The 15,461-nt window shown below is 44.1% G+C and overlaps 2 protein-coding genes across 9 annotated transcripts in view; one reads left to right on the forward strand and one right to left on the reverse strand.

Moving 5' to 3' along the window:
• The window catches only part of NUDT5 (nudix hydrolase 5), a 1,423,229-nt gene that overhangs the window by 536,050 nt on the left and 871,718 nt on the right, over positions 1–15,461 (reverse strand). The window lies entirely within an intron of this gene.
• Positions 1–15,461, forward strand: part of ITPR2 (inositol 1,4,5-trisphosphate receptor type 2) — a 320,952-nt gene that overhangs the window by 112,501 nt on the left and 192,990 nt on the right. For all 8 annotated transcript variants that reach the window (XM_083399206.1, XM_083399209.1, XM_083399210.1 and 5 more), the window contains 3 exons: positions 7,798–7,991; positions 8,841–8,973; positions 10,194–10,251. In XM_083399206.1, the coding sequence (XP_083255332.1) occupies positions 7,798–7,991; positions 8,841–8,973; positions 10,194–10,251 (385 nt within the window). The remainder of the gene's footprint in view (positions 1–7,797; positions 7,992–8,840; positions 8,974–10,193; positions 10,252–15,461) is intronic.

The raw sequence follows: 15,461 nt of genomic DNA on the forward strand, positions 1-15,461 counted from the left end.
CTGCCTGCCCGTTGCTGGCTGGGTGAAATGGTGCCGTTAGGGCATGGCGGATGCCCAGCCCCAAGAGGTACTTTTCTTTTCTTTTTTAAATAATGTTTATTTCAATTTTCACAAATACAAAAAAATTGGAAAAAGAAAAAATACAATAGAATAAAAGAGAAAAAACAAAAATAAAAGTTAAAAATACATAAAAAACCTCCCCCCCACCCCACCATCAAGAAAAAAACAAAAAACAAAGACATTTTTTAAAAAAGAAAACACTTCCATTTTTCAGAGTTCCATCCTTCAATAACTTATTTCCTCGACCTCCTCCCACCTTCCTTTTTGTATTCCAATTATTAATTAAGTCAGCAAATTCTTCCATCTTTCAGTGCTTACTCACTTATTTATCTTAATCCATTTAAACCTTATCCTCCCATCAACATCTAGCAAATTATCTATACTCCAATCTAATAAGAAAAGAAAAGAGAAAACCCTTAAGTCTTATACCCTTAAATCCTAATGTCTCAAATCCTTATCATATTTCCACTAAAGTCAAATAAATTCATTCCACCGTCTCCCAACATTCCTTAATTATGCAATATTATACTAAATGCTGTTTTAGAAAATTCCCAATTTTTCCCCACCATCTCTTCCCCCTGGTTTCGGATTTTATCAGTCTTTTCTGCTAATTATCAGTGTTTTCTGTCAGTTCCATTAATTCCATCAACCCGGTGCTCTTATGTCCGAGGTTCTTAACTCTTCTCCCTGATCTGTCTGCCGGTTTCTTTCAGTACCTAAAATTAAATCCCAAAGGGTTTTTTTTCTCGGCAGCTCCTTTATTCAATTTCAACATGATTGCCCATACTTCATGTTCAAAATTATAGTCCAGGAGGTATTCCAAAGCATACTCCACAGTCTCTTTGAGGTTACGGAGTTCCATTTTTCCAAGCTTTCCCGCAGCGCCACCCTCCAACAGAAAGTCCATCCATCATGCCTTACTCAGTTCAAGTGGGGCACTGCCTCTCCAGTTCTGACTTTCAAAGTCCATAACCTCGAACTTCAATTTGTGTCCATCAATTTGAATCACTGAGGCCAAGGCTTCCACTTGAATTTCATCTTGCAGAGACAAAACAGGTTGTTTTGGTTGTTCCATCCTCTTCTCCAATACTTGCCCTTTCGGAGTTGGTTCCACATCCCGAACAGCACCTGTTGAATTACTCACTTTCTGTTCCAAGACAGATACATTCTGTTCCAAGCCAGAGACACTTTGTTCAAGAGTGTCCACTGTCTTTATCAATTGCTCCAACAGAGCAGTTATTTTATCAGCCATGTTCCCAGGAGCTTCTTGTTTTTCCAGTGTTACCTTAGAATTCTTCAAGGCCACTTATTTCACAGCCTCCATTCTTTAATGGAATTTTCCGCCTCAGAAGTGTAACAGTCACAACAGTTTCTGAAGCTCCCTCTATCGGCAACAGTTTCTATTTTTGTTATTTTCAGTTCAGAGTTCAGTTACAAAATTACAAATCACCTCTTCTTCTTTTTAAATACCACGAAATCAATACGAAAAGATATATATCTCTATTCAACCGTCCATCAAGATGTGTTCCATCCCCCGTTATTATTTTTTCAGATCATAAAGCCTTTTGACAGCCCGATCCCAGGCTCGAGACAGTGGTAAATTAAATCATCTTCTTCACTGTCCTGCAGGTTTAAATCATCCACAAAAGAATTCCCCCCTCTTCCCCTGCTTCCGAGGGGGTGTTCAATGTCTTAAATGGTGAAAATTAATACTTTACAGAGTACTTTTCGTAGGCTTCAGCTTACAGCGGCTTTGCTTTAACCTTTTTACAAAACGGAAGGTGGACTTCCTGTTTAGACCTTCACGTTCAAGTGCCAAATCCAAATATTTAGTAATCCAATTCAATTTACTTACAAAAATTTACTTAAAGTCCAAATGTCCACAAGAAAAGTCGGCGCTTTCTGGCAACAGCTATGCGGCTTCACTCCCTGAAAGTAGCGATTGATTTGATGTACCGCGCCACTCACCCCACGTCGCTCCGGAGCCCCGAAACTGGGTCTCCCCGCGAGTAGGGGAGGCGCAAAAGGTACGTGCCAAGCCCACGGTCTTCTTCCTTCCTTGGTTTTTTGCGTGTCTCCACCTCGCCGTGGTGGTCAGACCCTTGTTTCCAGGAGCGGATTCCTCTGAGACGGTGGAAATCCGCCATTACCAGAGGCGCCAACCCGGAAGTCTCCAAGAGGTACTTTTCAAAGGTGCCCGACGTGAACTGTGGTCCGAGACGAGGACATCAGGACACCCATGAGTTGCAAACAGGCCCCGCAGCACCCGGATGACGGCTTCGGTAGTGGTGGAGGGCATCAGGGCCACCTCCAGCCATTTAGAATAGGTGTCCACCACTACCATAAAGGTCCGGCCATGAAAGGGTCTGGCAAGATCGATGTGCACACTCGACCAGGCTGCCTTGGGTATCTCCCAGGTATTACCCTTAGCTGTTGGCGGTGCAGGTCTCGACTCTTGGTATGCTTGACAGGTATGCTTGAAGTGATGGCATCGTCCATACAAGGGCATCAGACGTAACACCGAGCCAATGCCTTCATTTTGACGATTCCCGGTTAGCCGATGTGCAGAACCTCAAGGACGCATTGGCGGAGTCTTTGGGGAACCACGGCTCGGTCTCCCCACAATAGGTAGCTGCAATGAGCCAAGAGCTCATGCTGTCTGATTGCAAACAGCTGGAACTCTGGTGCGAAAGACCCTTCCAGCCACCCCCTCCATACCCAGTTGAGTACACGTTTGATGGTGTGGTTCTGGGCAGATGTGGAGGCTACAGCGGCGGCCGATACTGGCGCTGCTGGGTGGTCCTCAATTAGGAGGAGCAATGAAGCAGGAGCTGGGTCTTCCACAAGTGCTGGAAGAGGGCAACGACTGAGAGTGTTGGCATGGCCCATCGATTTTCCAGGGCGATGGATGAGCTGGTAGCTGTACACTGCCAGAAAGACAGTCCATCGCAGCATGCGTGGTGAGAGGACCAGTGGAGTTGGTTGATCACTGGCAAGGAGGCCCAGGAGCGGCTTGTGGTCAGTAACGAGGTCCAAGGTTATCCCATAGAGGTATTCGTGGAACCTCTTTACTCCAGCCACAAGTGCCAGTGCCTCCTTGTTGAGCTGGCTGTAATTCCGTTCGGCCGGAGACAGCGACCGGGAGAAGTAGGCAAGTGGTGCTTCTCTTCCGTCTGGAAACCGGTGACTGAGGACGGCGCCGATGCCAAAGTGCGAGGCATCACAGGCCTGGCTTCACAGGCCTGGTACCAGCACACTGTCCGATGAGAGGAGGGCTTTGACTGCGTTGAAGGCTGCCGTTTCCTGATGACCCCAGGACCATGGTACCTTTGTGCTGAGGAGGCAGTGTAGAGGTTCGGCTAGTGTTGCTTTGTGGGGCAGGAACATATTGTAGAAGTTCAGCAGCCCCAGGAACGCCTGCAACTCCGCCTTGCTTTTTGGAATCGGGGCCTGCTGAATGGCTCGGATCTTGGATCCCGCCGGAGGAGTCGATAAGGTAGCCCAGGAACTCCACCTGCAGAACGGCGATCTGGCACTTTTCTTTTTTCACCTTGAGCCCGGCCTCCTGGAACCTGGTCAGCACAGCGCGGATGCGCTCAAACAGCTGCTGATTTGAGTCTGCGGATACCAAGACGTCATCAAAATATGGCACCACGCCTGGAAGCCCCTGCAGGAGACGCTCCATGAGGCTTTGAAAGATGCCAGGAGCCACATTCACCCTGAACTGCAAACTGAGGCACCGGAACGCCCTTGGTGGGTGACGATCATCTGGGCTTCAGCAGTGGCATCGTCGACAGGCAGTTGCTGATAGGCTTGGGCAAGGTCCAGTTTAGTGAAGACCCTGGGTGAGGACCTACGGAATGCAGCAAGTGGTGAACAATGGGAACCGGGTAAGCGTGCTGCTGAAGTGCCTTGTTGATGGTGCACTTGTATTCGGCGCAGATTCCTACTGACCCGTCCTGCTTGACAGGCATGACGATGGGGGTTTCCCACTTGGCATGGCCAACTGGCTCCAAAACTCCTTGGGCGATCAGCTTGTCAAGTTGTTCGTCCACCTTAGCCTTGAGAGCAAATGGGACCCAGCGTGTCTTTAGCTTGATGGGGGTGACTTGTGGATCTAGGCTGAAGGAGATGGGCGTACCTGTATATTGGCCCAAAGTGCCGTCAAAAACCTCAGCAAAGTCTTTGATTAGGCCATCAACCTCTGTGTCGGAGATGCAGTTGATGCCGGTGACTTCCAGGCCGAGGGCATCAAACCAGTCTAGCCCTAGGAGGCTAGGCCACAGGCCTTCGACCACCACCAGTCGGAGCAGGCCTGAAAAATTCTTGAAAGCGACCCAGAACTGGCCACGTGGAGGGCGATGGATGGAACACAGTGCTCTATCCAGAATGATCAGCTCTGAATTGGTTCTGTTCAGTGATTTCGCTCGGTCTTTCAGCTCAGTGATTCAGCTCAGCTTAGAGGGTGGCTGCATCTGGCTGTGCTCTGATGTCCATCAATCCCATCCTCGTCGCCAGTGTTAAATAGTGGATAGACATAGCAGACGACGCAGCGATTTCTCCAAAGCAGCTCTTTATTTGTAAGCTGGAACAGAACTGAACAGCAAGCAGCTCAGCCGGCCTATAAAGGCAGCCGGCTGTCAACATTGTAGCAACAACAACCCAGGGTTTCCCGCCTAAAGTAACTGACATGGACCTGAGTGAAAACTATATACACAATACTCCTGGTGGCCAGGGGGAGAACTTCAATACATAACAAGATAGATATCCTCTTACATTTCCCAGATAGGCACACAGACTTAAACTGCGGGAGAAGAACCTCCCCCCTTTCCTCCTGCCTATCGCTCATCCTGAGCTGATCTAGGCAGACCTGCATTCCAAGCAGGCAAAACAAATCACACAGACAACTCAGCACGAAGGGCTGTCTGCTTCTGAAGAGACAGATGCTCCAGATTCCATTTCCGATTCTTCAGGGGGTTTGGGGTTTATTTCAGGGTGCGGGGCAGGTGATTGGGTCAGAGCCGGGACAGAAACAGGGTCCAGAAGAGCTGGGCTGAGACAGGGCTGGGGCAGATTTAAGAGGCATGGGTTCAGAAAATAGGTTAGGGCAAAACCCTGGGTTGGGGCAGGTCATGGGGGGCAGGAAGGAGGAGGGGACTTCTCTTCCTCAACAGTCTGAATTCTGGGGACTACTGGCTAAATGGAACACATGGATGGGTAGAGAATGGGGCTGGGGCATGTTGTAAATAAAAATTTGCCCTTTTCCCTTATGGGGTATCCAAGAGCCCATATAGAGTCCTTACATAGGTTCCCTATTGGTAGGAGAAAATAACAGAGGCCAACCAGAGAATATTGAGAAGCAAAGCAGCTAGTAAGTTTGATCTTTATTGATCTGTTGGAACAGGGGACTCCCCTCACACGCAGGAGAGGAAGAGGACCCCCAAAATTGCTGTGCAAGGGCTTATAAAGACTTTTGAAATTCCCATTCTCTAGATCAGGACCACCCCCAGAAACATTATGCATACATCACAGAAGGGGTGTAACCTAAGACCACCCCTCAGATATATCCCACCTACATCACAGAAATTTAAATGTTGTTTTTCTCCTGTCACAGTTTATCTCCTGTCTGGCAAGTTACTTGATTGGATTGCCTGGGGTGCCTGGCCATTCTTTTGTAGTGGTAAAATACTTATTTCCTGGGCTAGGTCACAGGCTCACACCTTATTCAAACAGACATATCCTGGAGACAAGATTTGTGAGGAAAGAGATAATGGGGAGGCTTTTCCAGTTTAACCTTGCAGAGAAAGGATTTGGTCAGTTTAGGAATCAAAATGGTTCCAGGTTGGTCTTCCTGTGTTGATCTATGTATGTGCAGTTATGAACATTAAGGTAAAGGTAAAGGTACCCCTGCCCGTACGGGCCAGTCTTGACAGACTCTAGGGTTGTGCGCCCATCTCACTCAAGAGGCCGGGGGCCAGCGCTGTCCGGAGACACTTCCGGGTCACGTGGCCAGCATGACATCGCTGCTCTGGCGAGCCAGAGCCGCACACGGAAACGCCATTTACCTTCCCGCTAGTAAGCGGTCCCTATTTATCTACTTGCACCGGGGAGTGCTTTCGAACTGCTAGGTTGGCAGGCGCTGGGACCGAACGACGAGAGCGCACCCAGCCGCGGGGATTCGAACCGCCGACCTTTCGATCGGCAAGCCCTAGGCGCTGAGGCTTTTACCCACAGTGCCACCCGCGTCCCTTATGAACATTACCATATATCTAATACCATAAAATTCCTATCACAGGGCACATTGCAAAAATAAAATAAAAATAAAAAATAAAAAATTAATTTGACAGAAACAACGTTACAATGATCCAAACCCATATTATACCTTCCTACCTCATACTGGCAAAGCAGGTTTCATGGGTCAGCCCTATTAGGTTGACACACACGTCAGGAATGGCCTTCCTTCCCCTGCCGATTTAAAGCCAGCTGTTTTACAGATCCTAATTTCCTCCAGAACAGTTACAGCTCTTCAGACATTCAGATTCACACTCTTTCACCATTCACATGACACCCCTATTAATACTCACCTTAACAAGCTGTTTTATAGAGCACGATCACAGGTCCTAACCAGAATGGATCTCCTTGGCGTTCGTCCGTGACTTCTCGAGGTCTGCCAGTGTGTGTGTTATGGAGTCTCCTTTGGAGGTGCCCGAGGTGTGCCGATACTTCAAAACCCGTGCCCCGGTTTCTCACCAGAGTCAGTCAGAAGGCACAGCTCATAAACAGGGCAATATGACAGGAGAAATTAATGCCTTCTTAGCTCCATGTTCTGGCACCATATGATGGGTCTGCTTTCAAACCCTGAACCGTCTTTGTCACAGAGAATCAATTATTGGCAGAGACAGGGATATTCCAATGAACACCTTTAATCAGCTGAGCAAAGGTAGCGCAAGCATGCCCAACAAAGGAACTGGAAAATGCCGGCACAAGGAAGTCTAGAGTTTTAAAAACTATTCTCCACCCTCCTCAGGGGCCTCTTGGCTGTAAATAAAGACCAGGCTGGTTAATAGCCCTTGAGCACTAGACACAGGAAAAGTAACTCCTTAACACAGGCACCTCCTTTTGTTACATTCCACAGCCAGAGCTGATAAGGGGCAATTAACTAGTATCCTTAACAGAGAAACAGCTTCTAAAGAAAAGACAGATTACCCCTTGACTGGCTATAAACTGCTGACATATTTCTTAGAATGAAACTCCTGACAGATTCTTCAGCAGGAAACAGAACAAAGACAGCATTAATTTAGCAAGCACAATTGTACAGAAGCGAAGATGGCATTAGTTATGAATACAAACACACACACACGCACACACACAAACACACACACACACACAGAGAGAGAGAGAGAGAGAGAGAGAGAGAGAAAGAGAGAGAATAAGAACATATTTCTGAGACCCTACAGCAGCAGCAACAAATTCTTACCCCTTATCTTTTGAATTGATACATAAACCCATCATATTCTAGAAGAACTAGGGACTGGAACAGTCTGGTTAGGAAGCTAAAGAGATCTTCAGTTAACTCAACTTGTAGACTGCAAGAACATTTGATAATGTAGATGTGCTTGGAGCATTGGGCTATTTTATTAATACATATATATTTAAATTTAATATCTTCTTTTTCAGCCAGAGAGGCAATTGCCCATCAGAGTGACAGCTTTCTGTTTTTATATTTCATATACATAGGAAACAATGTTATGAGAACCATTCATGGTGTGGGAGAGATGATGACTCAAATGGTCCTCAGCAGAGGTTCTATTTTTCCTCTTTCTGTACCTGATGTACCCCCAAGTGTCCACCCAAGCAAACAAGCCAACATTGTAGAGAGTGAAGATGTCACTGTCATGGACACCAAATTAAAAATCATTGAGATTTTACAGGTAAAGACCTTTACTTTAAATTTTTAAAATGAAACAAAGCACCAACAATATATATTATGTACTATAACATCAAGGCATGAGTGTGAAGGCTTGTGGTTATGGTGACTCCAGTTTTTGAATTGTGGTGTGGGGTTTTGACTCCAGCACAAGGCCATCTCACCAGCTAGTTAGTTTCCACTAGAGTTATGGCTAGTAATAGACTAATCTGGCAACTTCAATTTCTCTCAGTTTCTCAGTTTTCCAATTTTAAATTCTGTTTTCCACATTTGTACATTTCTACATCAATTTGCGATTTCTTTGTTTATTTAAAATCCTCATGAAAAGTTTAATGTGCAGTTCTAATATACACATTTTTGTACGAAATTTTAACCAATATGCACATTTTGCAATCAATTTATCCCTATACACTATATTTTTGTTATTTTTCCCAAAGGAGTTCATTTTATTGTACACATTTCCCTAAAATATGCATTTTTGTACACACTGGTTGAAGAACTGCAACAAAATTTTGAGAAGTGCAACTTTTGAAGGATAGCTGTGTCTCAGTGCCCATTCTGGTGTGAGAAGTGTGAATTCGGTAGTTTCTCATTAAAATGCAAGCAAAATCAAATTGCTCCCCTATTCAACACATGTGCCTGATTTATTTGCACTATAGAAGACAGTTTCTATTAACAGATCTGCTAACAGTAGTTTTCAAAAAACGTGTGATCTTTTGAAATATTGCATTTTATTACATACCTTTTAAGGCAACAATAATAACCTTGGTTTCATAAGCAAATCATCTTCAGATGCTTCAGAAAACTTGCACAGAGGTTCAGAAATGTGTTGTGTCAATCTCTTGCTTTGTAGTTTATTCTTAGCGTTCGGCTTGACTACAGAATATCGTACATGCTGTCAATTTACAAGAAGGAATTTGGAGAGAGCAGTGAAAATGTTGATAGTTCAGTGACATCTCCCCCTGACACACCAACTCTCACATCAGGTATTGTTATTAAAGCGGAATAATTCAACATAATGATGATTCCTTTCAATAAGTGTTGAAATAAAAGATGAGTGGGCATTCACCTACTAGTTTAGGCAAAATGTTCAGAAACTCAAATGTGGGGAAACTTTGGAGATAATGGCTGGACAATTCTGACAATGCTTCAGACCTTACTCAATTTATGAGTTGTTTCCAACAAAAGTCGTGAATGACTTATAAAAAAAAATCCAGCTAACAGTGCAATGTTGAAAATCAATTTAATATAGATGAGACGGTGGTCAGATTGTAACACAAATTCCTCCACACACATTCCGGCCTTAGACTTTGCCTCCAAGCCAATAGCCCTGTGGAAAATTTATGGTCAAATGCCTGGCAGGAGAGAATCATCTTTGACTGACACACACACAAATGTCAATGTTGGCTCCAGGCAAGCCTCCCTAGGGAAAGTATTCCATAGATGGGAAGCTATGATAAGGTTACCATATTTTTTTCAATGAATCCAGGGACACTTTTTAACTTCAGTAGGAATGACAGGATTTTGTCACGGGACTGATTTGTAAATCCGAGGACTGTCCCCGTGAAACAGGGACGTCTGGTAACCTTAAGCTATGACTGAAAAGCCACAGTCTCTTGTGGCTGTCCTCCAGACTGCTGCCTCGCTTGCACATGTGGGAAAATTGCAAATCAGTTTGGGGACTCGCATGCCTGCTCTTTGACTCATGTTCTCCAATTGTACAGAGAATGTAACAGGTACTGCATTTATTTGATGGTGAAATCTCTCTGGCTCTGTAATGCAAAGTCAGATTACAGGATCAGGGACTTTATTTTCCAGTTTAGTTGTTACTTTCTAGGTATGATTTTTGGTGGAGGAGGAAGTGCCTGCTCCCTGTGTCCAGAGGTTGAGTATTGTTTGAACATGCATTCCAAGAATTGGATCGTACATAGGTGTTCTGTTTTGTTCAGTAACTTGAAGTTTAGTTGCCCTATTTTTATTTATTGCTTCTTATTTGTGGGTTATGTGACCAAGCATAGGTGAGATGCTGTGGTCAAAAGGCTAGTGAGTGAGCTGCTGTCATCCTTGGACAATGTGGTAATAATGCCCTTTGATTTCTTTTTTTGTGTCATATCAGTCACTGTTGGTCGTTCATTCCTAGGACAAAATAAGTAAGGGGGTGTAGTAATTTTTGTATTGCTAACTTTACCAAAATCTCATTTCATAGGAGTTGTTCCTAATATAGATGAAATTGCTGCTGAAGCAGAAACTATGTTTGCTGGCAGGTAAGCTCTAAAATGGCTCCATTCCTTCCATTTGTATACTTGGCCAACTTCGCCTCCCCCCCATCATCTTCCTGCTTTGTAATACTAACAAACACTTCCTGTTTACTCTTTTCCCTTTCTCCTGCTTGCTGATGTACTGCTACTTCTTTTAATTTGTAGAACTTTTAATTTGTAGAATGGTGTTAATTTGTAGAACTTTTAATTTGTAGAATGCTTTATAAACATTTTAATGATTCAGCCTTGAATCACAGTAGCTTCTATCTAGTAGACATAGACTGAATATTTGATTTTTAAAAAATGTTTTTATTTGCTGGTTATATTATACTGCTTTGAGATATTCTAAGTTGGCTAAATAAATAAATAGCTGTTGAAATGAGCCCAATGAACAATGTGTGAGCTTCAGTATTCCAGAAATGGAACACCTCTCATCATGGAATCTGGTCAGGCTACTTATATATTTTATGTGTTTGGTTTATGTGTTTTGTTTGTTATGGCTGTAATGTTTTTGATATATTGTGAGATGGCTTAGAAGAGGATACTCTGAAAAGCAACCTATAAATAATAAGATAAACCTCATTGTCAGAGCTATCTAGTGATCAAGCCATAGCTTTTCAGACACATAACTGAGTAGAGTTTTTCAGTTTATAGTGCTTTTACATTTTTGCATCAAGCTCTTTACGCTTGCTAGTTTATGGTGGTTTTAAACTGATTTTATGCTGTTGGTCTTACTATTTTGTATTGTTTATAACTAGTTTTGTTGTGTGACATGTGTGTGTGTGTGTGTGTGTGTGTGTGTGTGCGCGCACACACACACAATATCTCTTGTTACACTGAACTGGTTCGTACATAATGCTAAGCCAGACCTGTTCCTAGAAAGGAGATTGTAGCCATATTGCTCTTCCTCTAGTCCTCCTGCCGCTGCACTGCTGAGCTATGGTTTGGCTGAGCTGTGACTCATGGTTTGTCTTGCACCAGGCAAATCATGAGCTGTAAACCCAAGAACAAATCTTGGTCACAGCTCCTAGGTTGCTACCCACTTGTGCTAAGTACAATTAGCTTTATTGTGCAGCTGAACCTGAGCTAGGGCTCCTGTTAGAAGTGTTTATTTTTTGGCAAATTTCCTTAAAATAGCTCAAAAATGTCATTTCCCCCCTGAGATTTTGCTAAAAAAAGCTCACCGCTCCACAAAACAACTTTTGTGTCCAGATTTTCACTTTTTGAAAATGGCAACATCGACAGAAGATATTGAACCTGTGACCCTTACGTTTCTTGTTTTGTTTCCTGTCTCTCAGCCATCCTATTCGTCTATGTCTCAGGCTCCTTGGGTCATCTGCCTCCCCTTCCTGTGACAAAAGGCTGTCTGTCTCGCTTTTTGCTCCTGTTTGTGCTTCCTGTGAGCTTTGGCTGTGTTCCAGCCAGCTCTCAGCTACTGCCTTATCAGCCTGCGGTTCAAGGTCAGGAAGAGGCGAAGCCTGCAGCTGTCGGCTCTCCTCTGCTTGAGTAAACTCCAAGCCTCTCTGTTCCTGGCTACTTTCTGCAGCTGGCTGCAAACCTTCGCTTGGAGATGGTGTATTCATTACATTAAGCTTATGAATACATGGGCTCTTCCTGATCCTGCTTTGGAAATTCCCCTTCATTCCCAAAATGACTTGCTATGTAGCCTTGGGAGGCTGGTGTACCAGGCTCATAGATTCAGTTGCACAGATCTTTGGGTAGCTGAGGGGTCTCAAACCCTTGGTGAGTTAGGGACTTCCCCTGCATGTAAAGACAGGCTTTGGCGGACTGAGTGGATGAGACCAATAGTGAGTCCAATGGTCAAGAAGGCAGTTTCTGCACGTGCTGTAGTTCAGAGGGCTGGATGGGAATTGTCACCTTGGGAAGGTAGCACATCAAGAAGAAGGAAAACTGATCCTAACCCTCTGCTGCTGTCAGGGACTGGGCAGAGGAGGAATGGTGGAGATCGTCTCCCCATCCTGGCCCCTCCAGGGAGGAGGAAGAGAATGACAGTTTAGATGTATAACCGTGGTTTGAGGGAGGTCACAGCTCAGAGGCAGATGAGGGGAAAAGTTGGGAAATAATGGGAGAGGAAGAGGCAGGACCAGAACGGCAACTGACTGACACGGTCTTTCGAAAGCATTCCAGACCCCCCTCCCCACTCCCAGAACCTGGCAAGCCTTAAAAGTAGGAGAGCAAAGAGCTCAAAGACATAAGGCATGTAGCAGCCCCCTTAGAAGTGACAAATGATGAGGTGGGAGAGATGGGGGGTGGAGATTAACTCAGCACAACACCATTATCCAAGAGGCTGGGTTCTATAGCCTCTCTCTGTAATATTGAAATAAAAAAGCATGGTAATAAACTTTTTCTTGGTTTTATACTTTCCTGGCAACCAGCTGGGAGCTGCTGACATCATCCTGACATCATCCTCGTGGCATAGCCCTACACAAATCCAAAGTGAAGCCCCCAAGACAGTTGAATGGTGCCTTGTTAACCTCCTTCTGGGAGCTCCTACAGCCAAGCAAGTGCCAAACATCTTGCTCTGTTTTCCTTTGGACCACATCAGCAAGGCCGAGAGCAGGCTCTTATTGTCTGGGTAGCCCATGACCCCCATACACACCCCAAGAGAGGTCACTTCGGTGCTGCTAACTAACACAGCAGTTTGATTTCACCCCTGGAGGCACACTCGATTGTCTCTCAGGACAGACAGATGGCAACAACAATTTATGTCAACTCCCTGTGTTGAGAGAAAGGAGTGAACAAGGCGCTGGGTTTTTTTTTTTTTTAATAGTAATATTTATTAGATTTTCCACAAATACAGAAATTACAACAACAAAAGAATCAAACACAACAAAATAAAAAGAGGAAAAAAGCAGGAAAAGACAAAAAACCCAAAAATGCATGAAAAAAGAAAACAGAGAAAAAACCAGCACCCTCCCTCCCCCCCTCCCCCCAACCCAAAAAAGGAAGAAAGAAAGAAAAAGAGCAAAAAGCAAAAACATTTTTTAAAAAAATAGATTTCCATTTTCTGAATTCTGTTTTTCAATAACTTATTTCCTCGGCCTCCTCCAATCAGGTCAGCAAATTCTTTCCATCTTTCACTGCTTACTCACTTATTTACCTTACTCCATTTAAGCCTTATTCAGCATCACACTATAAGTAAGCATCTAAAGAAGAAAAAATTATCCAATCTCCAATTCCCTAAATAAAGAGAAGAAAAAGAATAGAAAAAAAGACCTTAAAGCTTATATTCTTAAATCCTAATATCATATACCCTGATATTCTAATACAGTGGTGCCCCGCAAGACGAATGCCTCGCAAGACGGAAAACCTGCTAGACGAAAGGGTTTTCCGTTTTGGAGGTGCTTCGCAAAACGAATTTCCTATGGGCTTGCTTCGCAAGACGAAAATGTCTTGCGAGTTCATGCGGTTTTTTTCCTCCCCCCCCCCTTTTTCCCAAGCCGCTAAGCCGCTTAACAGCTGATCCGCTAAGCCGCTTATCAGCTGATCCACTAAGCCGCTTATCAGCTGATCCGCTAAGCCCACTAAGCCGCTAATAGCGCTAAGCCGCTAATGGGCTTGCTTTGCAAGACAAAAAAAACTGCAAGACGAAGAGACTCGCGGAACGGATTCTTTTCGTCTTGCGAGGCACCACTGTATCTTAATCTTTATGTTATTTCCACTAAAGCCAAATAAAACCATTCCATCATCTCCCAAAGGTTCTTAATCATTCCATATTATTCCAAATACTATTTTTATTTAAAAATTCCCAATTTTTCCCACCATCTCCTCCCCCTGGTTTCGGAATCTGCCAATCTTTTTTTACAGGTTTTATCAGTCTTTCCTGTCAACAAAGCAGTTCCCTCAACCCGGTTCCCTTATGTCCGAGGCTCTCCAGTCATCTCCCTGGACTGCCTGCAAGTTTCTTTTCCGGCCTGAAATTAAGTCCCAAAGAGCTTCTTTCCCGACGTCTCCTTTAATCCTCTTCAGCACGCTTGCCCAAACTTCATATTTCAGTTCATAAACCGAAAGTATCCCTCCGCATACTCCACAGTCTGTTTGGGGTTACAAAGATCCATCCCTCCAAACTTTCCTGCAGTGCCTCCCTTCAACATATTTATCATCCATCCTGCATCACTCAGTCCACAGGTGACACTGCCTTTCCAAGTCTGTTCTTCAGCCTCAGTGACCTCTATCTTAATTTTATCTCCATCAATTTGGGGCTCTATTACTGAGGCTTCCACATAAGATTCTCCTTGCAAAGACAGAACCGGTTTTGGTTGCTTCATCCTTTTCTCCTATGCTTGACTTTGTGAAGTTAATTCAATTTCTCGAGCCACACCTGTTAAATTGTTCCCATTCTGAACCAAAGTGAATACATTTTCCTTCAGATCAAAGATGCCTTGTTCAAGGATGCTAACTTTGTTTAATACTTCGTTTAAACAGAGTTATTATTCTTTCAGCCATATTCCCAGGCTTATTTTTCCCAGTATTGTCTGCTGCCCTTCAAGGTCACTTCACAGTCTCTTATCTGTAGTCACGGAATTTTCCATCCAGTGTAGCAATCCCACTTCCAAACATGCAACAGTTAGCAACAGTTAGCAACAGTTAGCAACAGTTTACTTTAGTTATTTTCCATTCGCTTCAGTTACAAAAGTTGCCATTCAGCTCCGTTTTTCTTTCAAATACCACAAAAACCACAAATCCATGCTTAAAAAAAATATTTCTCTGATCCTCCTTCTATAAAAATATAGTCCGTTCCTCCGTTGTTGTTATTTTTAAGTTATAAAAACTTTTTTTTCCTTGTTTGACAGCCCGATCCCAAGGCTTGAGACGGCAATAGATTAAGTCAACTTTTACTGTCCTGCAGGGCTCGATAGTCCATCAAAAATCTCCCCCTCTTCCCCTGCTTCCGAGGGGGGGTTCATAAAACTTAAAATGATGAAAATTTATACTTTCGAGACACTTTTCAAAGACTACAGCTTGTAGCGGCTTTGCTTTGTTCTTTCTACAGAACGGAAGGTGGGCTTCCTGTTTATGCCTTCACGTTCAAGTGCCAAATTCAAATAATTTTATAATCCAATTCTGTTACTTACGAAGTTTATTAGAGTCCAAATGTCCACAGGAAAAGTTGGCGCTTTTCTGGCAACAGCCGTGCGGCTTCACTCCCTGAAAACAGCGGTCGATCCGATGTACCGCGCAAGGCGCTGGGTTTT

The sequence above is a fragment of the Podarcis tiliguerta genome (genome assembly GCF_965153285.1).
Source record: "Podarcis tiliguerta genome assembly, chromosome: 10".
Classification (NCBI taxonomy): Eukaryota; Metazoa; Chordata; class Lepidosauria; order Squamata; family Lacertidae; genus Podarcis; species Podarcis tiliguerta.